The sequence below is a fragment of the Quercus suber genome, unplaced genomic scaffold, assembly GCF_002906115.3.
Source record: "Quercus suber isolate HL8 unplaced genomic scaffold, Cork oak 2.0 scaffold_316, whole genome shotgun sequence".
Classification (NCBI taxonomy): domain Eukaryota; kingdom Viridiplantae; phylum Streptophyta; class Magnoliopsida; order Fagales; family Fagaceae; genus Quercus; species Quercus suber.
In genome coordinates this window covers 309099-321792 of record NW_027069771.1, presented here as the reverse complement: position 1 = coordinate 321792, position 12694 = coordinate 309099, and the positions used below count along the sequence as shown (strand labels likewise).

The 12694-nt window shown below is 34.6% G+C and overlaps 1 protein-coding gene across 1 annotated transcript; it reads left to right on the top strand.

Moving 5' to 3' along the window:
* The first annotated feature begins 4529 nt into the window (after window positions 1-4529).
* LOC112024794 (protein decapping 5) lies at window positions 4530-11942 on the top strand. Its single transcript, XM_024057434.2, is given in 10 exon segments — window positions 4530-4826; window positions 5540-5640; window positions 7188-7262; window positions 7414-8194; window positions 8197-8220; window positions 8223-8338; window positions 9236-9301; window positions 10965-11135; window positions 11242-11352; window positions 11531-11942. Coding segments are annotated over 10 exon segments (1758 nt in total). The 5' UTR covers window positions 4530-4660; the 3' UTR covers window positions 11678-11942.
* The last annotated feature ends 752 nt before the right edge of the window (window positions 11943-12694 follow it).

Here is a 12694-nt window from a genome sequence, read left to right as displayed (position 1 = left end):
TTATTTATCTCATCCAGCCGACCCTACCTTTAGCATACTAATAAAAGTGATTTGACATTCAGCAAAAAAAAAAAAAAAAAGTGATTTTACTGATTTCTAGACTAAAAAGCACTTTAAGTCAAAAATTAGGTGTTTGGCCACCCAAAAGTACTTTAAGGAACGTTTAAATCGAAAACAACTTTAAGGCTAAAACTAAATTTTATTTTAATAATAAAAAAACTCTACAATTTATTGTTTATTATTATAAATACATAACTTAAAGCACTATTTATTGTAATTTGCCAATCTCTAAAATAAGCTAAAATGTTTTAATTAAAACTTTATACCACAAACCTTTTACAACTAAAACCATGCAATTAAAGCTATCTTAAAGAAATGAAAAACAAACATAAACACTATTAAGGACAAAATTTTCATGCCACATGGCTTTATTTCATTGGCAACTCACACCACATCAATATTATCATGAATTTTGGATAAATCTATTTCAAAGCACAAAAGAGCCCATATTTATACAAAACGACACCAAAGCTCATGGTCTGAAACCCATGGCGATATTACCTCATCAAAGCTCATGGTTCAAGCTCATGGCACATCGTCTCATTTTTAGCTCATGATCCAAGCTCATGAGTCTCGTTGGGGGAATTTTGGGCGTCATGGTTTGGAGGGCCAAGAAGTATGTTCAGTAAAGTTCCAATGGTTCAAAGTTGATAAAGGAAACATGTTACTTGACATGTCTTCCCCAATTCTCTAAACTCTGACAGGTCAGTGTGCAATAGGTAACATCTGGTAACATCTGATTATCTCATATAAATTATATCATTATTTTCATTTAAATCAATACCAAACACATACCTAAATCTTATTGGCTATCTCTATATAATATCCATCCAACATTAAATGCTCTCCTTGCTCTCCAAGATTTGGTCACAACACAAAGAGACCATAATTAAACTTTCAAAGCTTTATCAAAATCAACCAATGAGTCAATTACTTACCAAAATTATATTGTAATAAAAACATGGACTAAACATATAATTTTCCAAAAGAGGAAACTTAGCCAAAAATACCAGCAACAACTTTAGCAAAAGCTCCAACAACTAACACATGTCCAAAAGCGACATCATTAGCCTATTAATGCTCAATCCCAACAGCTTGTTGCCATACCCAAAGAAGTAAAGATCCTATAAATGATATCTTACCATTTTCAACTAAACCATGAATTTAATGCTGAATACCTCCTCCAACAGATGACATCATACATCTGACATCATCCAGGTGTGTCAGGATAGCTACTGTTGTGTAACTGTCAACTGCTATACTGCTATAAGCTGCAACAGCTACTGCTCTACTATTGTGTCAAATGCTATACAGCTACAGCAGTAGACTTAAATTTCAAACTTTCTTCTTTTGGCTAAAAACCAAAAACCCACTATGGAAACCACTCATTTTGTTAAAAACCTTTCCTTATTTGCTAATTTTTCCTTCAACTAAAATCTCATTTCTTGGCTCTATATAAAGAGTACCAAGCTATGCACATCGCAAGACACCACTACTATCCATCCCTTTCTCACTCCCTTATTCTAAAATATCATCATCTTGCTACCCATATCTCTAACCATTTCCATGCTCCTCCATCTCTCTTAGATAACACCTATTACACACCACCACTACCCATCTTTCCCACACTCTCTTATTTTGAAATATCATCATCTTGCTACCTATATCTCTAAACATCTTCTCCTCTATTTCTCTTACAAAATCTCTTCTCTTAGAAAAAAGCATAACCCATTATCATAGCACAAAACCAATCCAGCAGCTATAATCTCATGTAGTACTATATTTACCCTCAATATTTCTCATACTTCCATATATTTTACAAACACATTCCTCACAAACTATCCATACTTCTCCTATATTTCTAATACATCTCACAAACATCTAATCTCACAAAACATACATATTTCTCACCATCTTCATACATCTTAAAAGATATCAAATACTCTTCCAAAAACATGTAACAAATGCCCTTCTCATGAAAGACATATATTTATAATACTAAAAGCCCTTCTTATGGAAGGCAATATCACTCATATTTGACCAAAAACTAAGAGAGCATTGCATAGGGAAAATCATTTAAGTACATGATAAAGGGGATAAACTTAACCAACTTAGAGTGTTGGAGCTAGAGTTAATTATGCGTACCTTGTTTCCTGGGGGCTTGGGTTTTTATAATGGTGTAGAATCAACTTTTATTTCTTGAGTAAGAAGATGTTTCCTTGTGGGGATGATCTAAATAAATGTACGTATTTTGCGAGATTCTTCCCATATAGGGATTACATTGACCAGGGTCAATCGTAGGGTGCAAGATATTTCCATTTAAGATTCCTTAGAGTCCACTTAAGCCATGTGGGTGCCACGTGGCCTTGATATCCGTCCACCTCGTGTTCGTGTAGCTATAATCCATCCACTATGGAGGATCATCCGTCATGTGAACTGTCTGTTCGGTGCCTCAATCCGTTGTCCTGTTCCTATGTTTTGACCACCTATTATCTCAGTACCATTGCCTATGGCAGGCTTGTTTGAACGAGTTTGTCTACCTTAACTTTTATCCTCTTTAAAGACTATGCTTTTCCATGTACTTTTACGACTTTAGAATTCAACTTGGAAATAAGGTCATGTAATTTTATATATGTTATAACTAGGAGAAAAAGTTTTGTAAGTTTCTATTATGCATTCTATTATCATGTAATTTTAAATTCTTAATGGAATAAAGATATATTTTTATTTATTTTCCTGATTTTCTTGTTTTTGTGCCTTAAAAATATCAAGTGGTGGGTCTAAATATAAAATCTTTAATATAAGGTTTAAGAATATTAGCCAGCCATCACCTTGAGACTCATTTTATGATGTTTGGGTCATGGATTCATGCACATGTATTTAATCATATCCATTTATTTTTTAATCTTAGAAGAGACATTTTGAGTAAAAATTAAAATTTTGGATAATTTAAGAATGTAGATACAATAGTATCATGTATAATTCATAAGTAAGAAATAGCATTTTAAATGACTTGATGTCATGTATGCATGAAAAATCATTATTAATGAGTTTTAGCACAAGTAACCACTCCTTGCTTAATAACATCAAAGTAAAAAGTAAAATTAAAATTTCTAGACTTTGAGTAACTTACACACCAATAAAAAAAAAATCATAGAAAATAAATAAATATTCATGAAAAAAATAATACTCTTCATTTCAAATTAAACGAGCAGAGAATACATTGTTCTTTTAAAAGAAAAATAAAAACATAATTCCTAAAACTCATTTGATAAAGATTTTCAATCAAATGGCTTTTGAGAAATGTCAAAAAAAAAATTTTTTGTTTAATTACAATTTTAATCCTCAAACTTTATCTCACGTTTCAAAATGGTCACTATTCTTTGAAATGTTTTCATTTTATTCCTTATACTTTTAAGTTATGTAAGAAAGGTTCTTACTCTTAACTCTTACTTTGATTTTGAGTCCAAATTGTTCAACAAAATCCCATGGATTTTGATATAAATAAAGGGAGGAAGATATTCATTATTAAAAATTTCAAATACTTTGTTTGCTTCTTTTATATCTATTTGGAAATATTGAAAATCAAAACAAGAGTTAATAATAAAAAAAGGGTGTTAATAAAAGGGCCATTTTTGAAATAAACTTAAAAGTATAAGGACAAAAATGAAACATTTTAAAGGATGAGGACCATTTTGAAAATATGGGCAAATGTTGAGGATTCAATGTGTAATGAAACTTAAAAAAAAAAAGTTGCAATAGGATTTAAACTTATAATGTTATAATGTCTACTCCTCAATTATTTTCTAATTAAATTAATTTAAATGTACTTTGTGCAATATTCTCGAATCATCATATGGTGATTCATATGTTGTTAAAATATCCTAAAATTGTTATTAGAACTGTGTTTATGACATAGTGTTTTTTTTTTTTAAGGAAAGATTATCTTATTAGATGATCTTACGAGATCTCCTCTCATATCATGTATTCATGTTTGGACTCACATGTTATGAGAGGATTCACATAAGAATCTCTTTCATTGTTTAGGCGAAACTCATTTCCATATTCATTTAGGAAAATTGTTAATTGCTCAACCAAGATAACATTTGGTTCCAACTACTAATAAGAAGATGACATATTTCTCTTCATGTGCAATATACGCAATTTGCTTGGTTAGTTGGGTTAAATGGGTCTAATATCATTTCTTTAGTTGTTGGAATGCAAGGCTTCGAACATGTATGAAATCATACTCTTTTTCTTACTCAATGAGTATAAGAGAAATGAACATTACAATGTCCATCAAACTTTTTCTAATAATTATTCACTCATTTATTGTTTTTCTTCCGTCAATTATTCATTCACACGTCATTGGCAAATGGCAACATGTATTAAAAAAAAAAGAAGAAGAAGGAAAAAGTAAAACAATTTTTTTCTATAAAAAAAAGAAAAGGAAAAACGGTCTGTTTGGGCCACTTGCCCTGAATAGTGAATACCAATCAGTAGGGTAGGGTTGTGTTATTCTTGCTTTCTTTTGTTCTCTCTGTTACTCAAGAAAAGGAAAACCCAAAGCAAACCTTAAATCATAGTCATAGCAAAGGCCATGGCATCAGCAGCAGCAACAACAGCAGAAGCTCCCAGATCTTCAAGTGGGTCCGCTGATTCTTATATCGGCAGCCTTATTAGCTTGACTTCCAAGTCCGAGATTCGCTATGAAGGCGTTCTCTTTAACATCAATACTGACGAATCCAGCATCGGCTTGAGAAATGGTATGTCTAAAATGAATTTCATATAATTTATACATGTTGAAGAAAAAATGGAGGATTTTGCTATCTGGGTCTGTGTTTTTCTGGGTTTTGTGGTTGGGAGTTTTAAGTTCTATGATGGGTTTTTGTTGCTTTGTTATGGATATATAGATTGCAGTATTTTTGTATAAGTATGTATGTATATTGATGAGTTAAATTTGGAATGTGTATTTTGTATATATAATTTTTTTGATGAATAAGAGATTTATTCAACCAGTAGGAACCCTGCATAGTGGGTACATAAAAACAAAGAAACTAGCATCCATGCTGCACACAAACTAAAACTGAGAACACAAAGCAACTTGCAAAACAAGGCAACGTAATAACTCAACACAGAAAGTGCAGCATTGTGCTGCGAGACAGACTAAACATGAACTCAAAATAGAATAAGGAAGCCTCGACAGCCTGCACAGAACATGGTTCTGAAGAGAATTATTCATCTTAGATCTTGCTACAGAGTCTGACTCTGACATTAAAGCTAATTGCCTTAAACAAAACCTCTTCACTTTTTACGATCCAGTTGGGAACCCTTTCATTCCTATCCCTCCAAATATGGTATATAGTAGCTTGCGAGGCCGGCTTGTAGAGAATATGCACCAAATGTGGAATTTTTAATAACTGTTATGTTTTTCAAGAAGCATATTGCATTTTATGATTTATATTCATTGAATTTGCAGTGAGATCATTCGGAACAGAAGGACGAAAAAAGGATGGTCCTCAAGTTCTCCCAAGTGATAAAGTTTACGAGTACATCCTCTTTCGAGGAAGTGACATCAAGGTGTGGAGAATATTGATAGTGAAATTTATGTGCTTTGCATATTGATAAAGCAATGGCTATGTGCTAGTGAACAACTGAGGCTATAGAAGTTGATTATGATTACAGGGTAGAGTCTGAAATTTAGATTGTAAGTGGCTCTATGGGATGACATGCTAAAGCTTCAGACTAAGATGAAATAATTACAAAAAAAAATGCTTATATTATTATCATTGTTTTTGTTTTTGTTGTTGTTGTAACATTTGTGGTTGGAAAGAGTGATGTCTCTTTTGCTGGAATTGTTCCTTTCTCCATCATTCTGGTAACCAGAATGGTGGTAAACAACAATTGCATTGTCAACTGGACTTTATGCACAAGATTGTAATTTATGCTTCAAAACATTTATTAATACTTGCATATCTCAGATTTTAAGTGGCTCTATTGGAGACATGCTAAAGCTTCAAACTTAGATGAAATAATTACAATACAACTTGCGTATATCATTATTCTTATTGTTGTTGTTTTTGTTGTAAAATGTTTGGTTGGAAAGAGTGGTGACTCATTTGTTGGAATTGTTCTTTCTTCATCATTCTTGTAAACAGAACTGTGGTAAGAAACAATAGCATTGTCAACTAGATTAGATGTGAAAGATTGTATTTTATGCTTCAAATCATTTATTGATACTTGCACATATCTGGTAATTTTGCTTTGACAATCCAAAAAATTGGGCCTTATATTGACTTGAATTTCTTCCATGCACGTCAACAACAACTACAACAAGAAGAGAAATAACAGCCAAGCCTTTGTCTCAAAACTTTTTGGTTGGCTATGGATGCTCAACAAACTTACTAGGGTTGGCCACATGTATTAAGAAACAAGAAAGCTCAAGTGCTAGAGCTTCCATGTGTGTCAACATTAAAGCCAAAGTTAGTTTGCAGGAAACCATTTTGTGCAAACTGAGATTAAAGACATTTGACCTCTATATGGTTGTTTGTGGATTTTTTTTTTTTGAAAAATACCAAACTGCAGACTGAATCCTCCCCCCCCGGTACAGATTTTAATTATTGTTTGCTGCAGTTAAATTTTGGTGCAATTAGTGTTTTTAATTTTTAGAATATTTATTAGACTTTGAATACTAATAGTTCATTTCTAGAAAGGTTAGAATTATTTTTACACTTCCCATAATAGCCTTTGTCAATTGTATTTATTACAAAAAAAATATAATTTTTATATATTTTTACTTTTCAATGTTAAAATAAAGGATAATGTTGGGAAAATAAAATAATAGGGTAGGGGGGAGCTTTTAGGACACTCCCTTAGTGCATTTTCAAGTAGGACTATTGTTTAGAGATGGAGGGAGTAGTTTATTTCTGGCCTAAATTGCAATGACATCATCCAGGAACATCTGTGATCGAGCAATATAGATTGAAAGTTTATCTGCATTGCAAACTGGTCTTATTTTCCTTTCCAAGTGAAAATTTTTGTATGGTACATTTCGTACTTATCTCAGCTCAGCCTATTATTGTTGTTGAATAGTCTCAGAATGTAGTCTTTTGTGCATCTGGTTACAGGATTTGCAGGTCAAATCTTCCCCACCACCACCAGTTCAGACAACACCTATACACCATGATCCTGCAATTATACAGGTAAAAGCAAATAAAATAGGCTGCATTTGAAATGTGAAATGTCACCAGATTGGAAGAGCTACTATTACTCTAATTTGGTTATCTCTCAGGCCTGAGTATCCATGTTTGATGCAGTTCTACTTAACTGACCTTCATCTTTTTCCTCATGCAGTCTCATTATCCTCAAGCAGCAACAGCATCTACCAGTTTACCTCCTCCTGGTGCTGGTTCTATTCCAGATCTTAATGCCCATACTTCACAAATGGGTCTTCCTAGGCCGACATTTCAAGGAAGTCTTCCTTTATATCAACCCAGTGGAACTTTATATCAACCCAGTGGAAGTTTAGGGTCATGGGGTTCATCACCTCCTCCTCCAACCACAAATGTTACTGGGCTTGCCATGCCAATGTATTGGCAAGGATATTACGGGTCTCCAAATGGGTTTCAAGCCCAACAGCAATCTTTGCTTCGACCCCCACCTGGCTTGTCAATGGCACCTTCCATGCAGCAGACTATGCAATATCCTGTTATGAGTGCATCTCTGCCTTCTGGATCTTCCAACTTGTCAGCTTCATCTTTGTCTGAGTCAACCTCTCCTTTGTTGCCACCCCTTAGCGGTGGCATCCTGAATTTGCAGTCTTCTATACTTCCTGCTCCATCTTCTGCAATAGTTTCAGATTCATCAAGTTTGATTACTAATAAGGCTCCAACACAATCTCTTTCTACTGCTACTCTGAGCACCAGCTTGCCATTGGTATCTCCATTGACTACTGTTTTGGATAAAACTGCCATTTTATCATCAGTCCCTGACAAGCCGAAAACAGTCCCTAGTCCCGTGATGCCATTTATAAGTGTGTCTGAATCTGTAACCTCCGTATCTGGAACATCAAGTTCAATTCTGAATGAGGGAGCAACTCCCTCCTTGGTAACCCCAGGCCAGCTTTTGCAGCCTGGCCTACTGCAGTTTCTTCATCTCAGCCTTCACAAACGCTCAGAGGGATGTTGAGGTTGTGCAAGTGTTATCGCCAGAATTGTCACAATCAACAGCAGAAGTTCAAGAACCTATATTGCCTTTGCCTTTGCCATCTGAACAGAAGGTATTCTTGCTAATATTTGACAATTTATTGCAGAAATCTTCCATCCCTGCTTTAATTAATGAACTTGGACAACTTTCCATAACTCATACTTTTTTTAGCCACACCTTTGGCCTTGGAAGATTTTTATATTTTATTTTGGCAAGAGAGGGTGAGAGGGGGGGGGGGGGGGGGGAGTTCTTCAAGGGAAAGAAGAACTTTATTAGTTACAGCAATTAGGATGACATTGCAGAGCAAAGCAGTCCCCCTTAACAAATAGAGCTATGAAATTCAGCCCTAGAAGAACACCCCAAATAGAAAACTAAACAGCCCATGAGATATCAACTTATTCACATTGAGTAGAAACAGCATTAAAATGGGAATGAACTAATTTAATGGTGGATTAATTAAATATAGTATGTCTACTGTTCTTAGGATTTTATCTATTCCACATCTTTAAGTGTTACTTAAAAGTAAATTGTCACAATTGACCTAAATATTTAAAGAAAGAAATAGGGCCCCTCAATAGCAGACAGTGATTTCGGCAATATTTGAATAGGTTCTTTCTTTATCAGCTTGCTGCAACAGCACATGACATACATAATTGCCTATTGAGCAGATATTCAATGTGAATGTCTGTGTAAGGCTGTAAACCCATATTATGACACTGCACTTTAGCTTATTGTCCATAGGCATGATTCCTAGTCATGTTTATTTAAGTAAAATTTTCCAAGCACTGTGATTATGGAGAATGATAGATGTTTACATTAGGAGCAGAGAATATAGAGGAAAGTGGATATGTGAATTCCATCCAACATTTTGGTTGCATGCGGTCAATTTGGAGTTAATACATGGCTAAAAAATATGACATGCAGTCTAACAAGTGCTTTTTTATTGCCAATTCTCCCCCTTTCCATGTAGCTACGTGGAGCTCCTACCTATCATTATACTAATAGAGGAGGACGTGAAAGAGGAAGAGGAAATGGGGTATGTGCTGCTTTTCTATTAGTTCTCAGATTGTCTTTGACGCTGTATGTTGTAGAATTTAGATAATCTGAACCTTATAGAAGTTGTGTGTTCCATAATGAAGAGGAAAACAAATGGAAAGTTTCCAGAAAAAGTGCTGCCAAAGCATGTGCATGCTTCAAATTTCTCTCCAACCTTTTTTCTGCGTTTCTCTTATTCGGTATGAAACTAGTTGAAGAGCAAACCACATGAAAAGTTTGTGAAAAGAGTGCTGCCAAAGCACGTGCATGTTTCAAATTAACTACAAGTCATCATCATTAACTAGTTGTAGTATCTTAATTATCATATTTGGTATCAAATGTATTCATTTGTTCACTGTGTCTTGTGAATCTGCATTTGTGTGTGAGAGAGAATTGTACATATCTAGGGTCTGTTTTGATACTGTTTATTGCTGAAAACACTATAGCAAAAGAATTTTTAAATGTGCGAATAGTGCCAAGAAAACACATATGCGGATAGCAATGCAAACTCGTTGCTATCCAAACCCAGCCCTAGTGTCTAGTGAATCTTATTTATATTATTTTTAAGTTCTGGGGTCAAGCAAGAGCCCTGAATCCCATGAACAATCCCATCCCCTGCCTGATACCGCTATAAGCCTATATGACACTACTCCTAAGCATCAGCTGACAAATATTGGTGTTACACGTGCCCTTTGTCATGTGTTATTCCTATGTAAGAAAGCTAATTTTTCTGACCAACATCTTTAACTTGTTCTCCCATTGTCTCATTAAGAGAAGGGGAAAAAAAAGCAAGAGGACTGGTAAATTGATGCACAAGAATCTTCCTTGAACTAATGCTCAAGGTTGCATGTAAACTGAAAAAGCTTGGTCTTACTGGGTTCCTTTGTCATCCATTGTTTCTGTTTTGAACAGAAGCAGTTGCACTGAGCTTTCAGTTTCTTGTCACTCATTTTGCCAGCCAAAAAGTTTTGAGTATATAGACCTTTCATTTCATGTCTAATAAAATTTCATATACACTTGGTTGCACAATTACACAAGTAAATTGTGCATGAGAATCTTTGGGATGCTCAAAAACACATGAAAGTTTTGGTTTTTACCATTTGCTGATTTCTAATGTGTTAACTTGAAGTTTGAAAGAATATATATGATATTACCTGTTTTTAGGTGAATCAAGAAATATTGCCTGATTCAACTGGTAGCATGTAGATGAACTATTTACCAATGAACTCTAGCTGTATTTCATACCTCCATAACCCATTGGATGCATGTGTAGCTTGCCAATTAAAGAGATTATTTGAATGAATTAAGTTGAGTTATCCAAAATCATATGTTTTAGTTCAGAAGTTTCAAAAAAGCGCCAGTATTTAAAACATTATAACATATTTTTCTAACTTTGAGTCATTAATGATGGTTTGATCTATGTATTTGTGAACATGAATTTATAATAACTGACTGAATTTTGAACTGCTCTCATGCTTTTGTAACTCTCACATACACAGGTGGTATGCACACAGACAAACTTAAACCTCTTTGCCTGCGTAGGAAAATACACCTTTTATTTTAGGGCACTGCACTTTTGAACTGGATTGGTTGTTTGGTCCCACAAATATTGCAAGTTGTTTATTTTGCATAGCTTTTGACTAGTTGAAAATTTGGTCTTGCAGATTTCACGTCCTGTGACTAGATTTACAGAGGAGTTTGATTTTACAGCAATGAATGAGAAATTCAACAAGGACGAAGTTTGGGGTGATCTTGGTAAAAGTAATAAAGCTCAAGAAGATGCAGAAAATTTGGAAGATGAAGATAATGGTGGGGAGACAAATAATGAGGCCAAGGTAATGTGATCCAAGTACTCTCAAACTCTCTCTAAAAAAATAAAAGTTAAATGCAAGGCCCAGTTGTTTATAGTGTTGGCTATTGTTTCTACTTCTTGTTCTTCAGCCCGTTTATGTCAAGGATGACTTTTTCGATTCCCTGTCTTGTGATGCTCTTGATCGTGGATCACGTAACGGGAGGACCAAATTTTCTGAACAACTGAGAAAAGATTCTGAGGTATTTTTTACCTTTCCATTTCCCCATGTGAAAGGATTTTATTTTATTTTTTTAATTTAAGAAATTAATTTCATATTAGAGTATTTTTGAATGTTGGTTGGATCTGCTGCTTTCTTTGTCAGCATCCAGGGTTTGGTAATATTTATTTAAATTTCCTTTGCTGATGATGATCATGCAGACATTTGGCTATATGCCAAGGCATTGGGGTAATCGAGGAGGCCGTGGAGCTGGTCGAGGTGGCCGATCACGTGGTGGTTACTATGGAAGGGGCTATGGCAATGTTGGGAGGGGTCGGGGATATATTTATTCTAGCCGTGACACCTAGTAAGCACCGGCTTCTCACAGTATCTTTTAGAACTAACCTTAAGTCCATTAGTGTGCCCATCTACTCAAGAGTCTTAAGAAGGGCTGTGTTTGTACCATTATGCTGCTTACACCTGTGATTGTGCTAAAAATATGTAAACCCTGAGGCAGAAGAGATTTTCTATTGCAGTGTCAACAAAACATACCTATGCCTTATGCAAAATCAATTGTTGTAATCCAACTTTTTCTTGGTCTTATTGCATGGGAAAAAGAATATTTCAGGTCCAGCAGCTGTTATTTAAGCATATAAATGAACCCTCCTGTCATTGCATTACTAGAATTCACTCTTGGGTATTCATATAGGGCCCCCCACCTTCTTTTTGGTTCCAAAACTTACATACCCTACAAGACAAGTTATTCCTCTCTGAAATTCTTTTCAATGCAAGGCTTTTATTTGTTTGTTCGGCTTCTGGAGTGAATATGAGAAACTTCATGAGCGTTCACAAGTTTCTTTGGAACTGTCGGTCCCATTTACAATATGCTTTACCTTTTCTTTTCCAGCATCCTATGCCCCTAAGCTCCTAAGCTTTATCAAAACAAACTTGTTGCCCAAATCCTTTTTTTTCTCTTCAAAATGTTGAACCATGGTTGTGGCTTTTACCTTCATATCCAATGTGACCAAAGTTAATTTTGATACTAGTTGACATACAATGCACCGATGCAGTTAGCAATGGGGTGATACCGTGAGCCGCAACAAACCAATGGTAATTCACAAGTTCCCAAAAACAAAGGCAGATGCCCACTTGCCTAGTTCAAAAGATTAATTTAAAAAAAAAAAAAAAATCAGCAAGAATTTTATTTGTAACAAAATCGAATTTTACAAAAGCTGAGTTTGGTTCGAGACAATTATTTCAGAAAAGAACTAGCAGATCATAAGATTATCAGAAAATCAACTGGCAGATAATAAGATTAACTAGTTTCAATATTTTAAGGCGATGTTGTTTTTGTTTAGTAGTTTATGCATGTGTTTTTTTGCAAC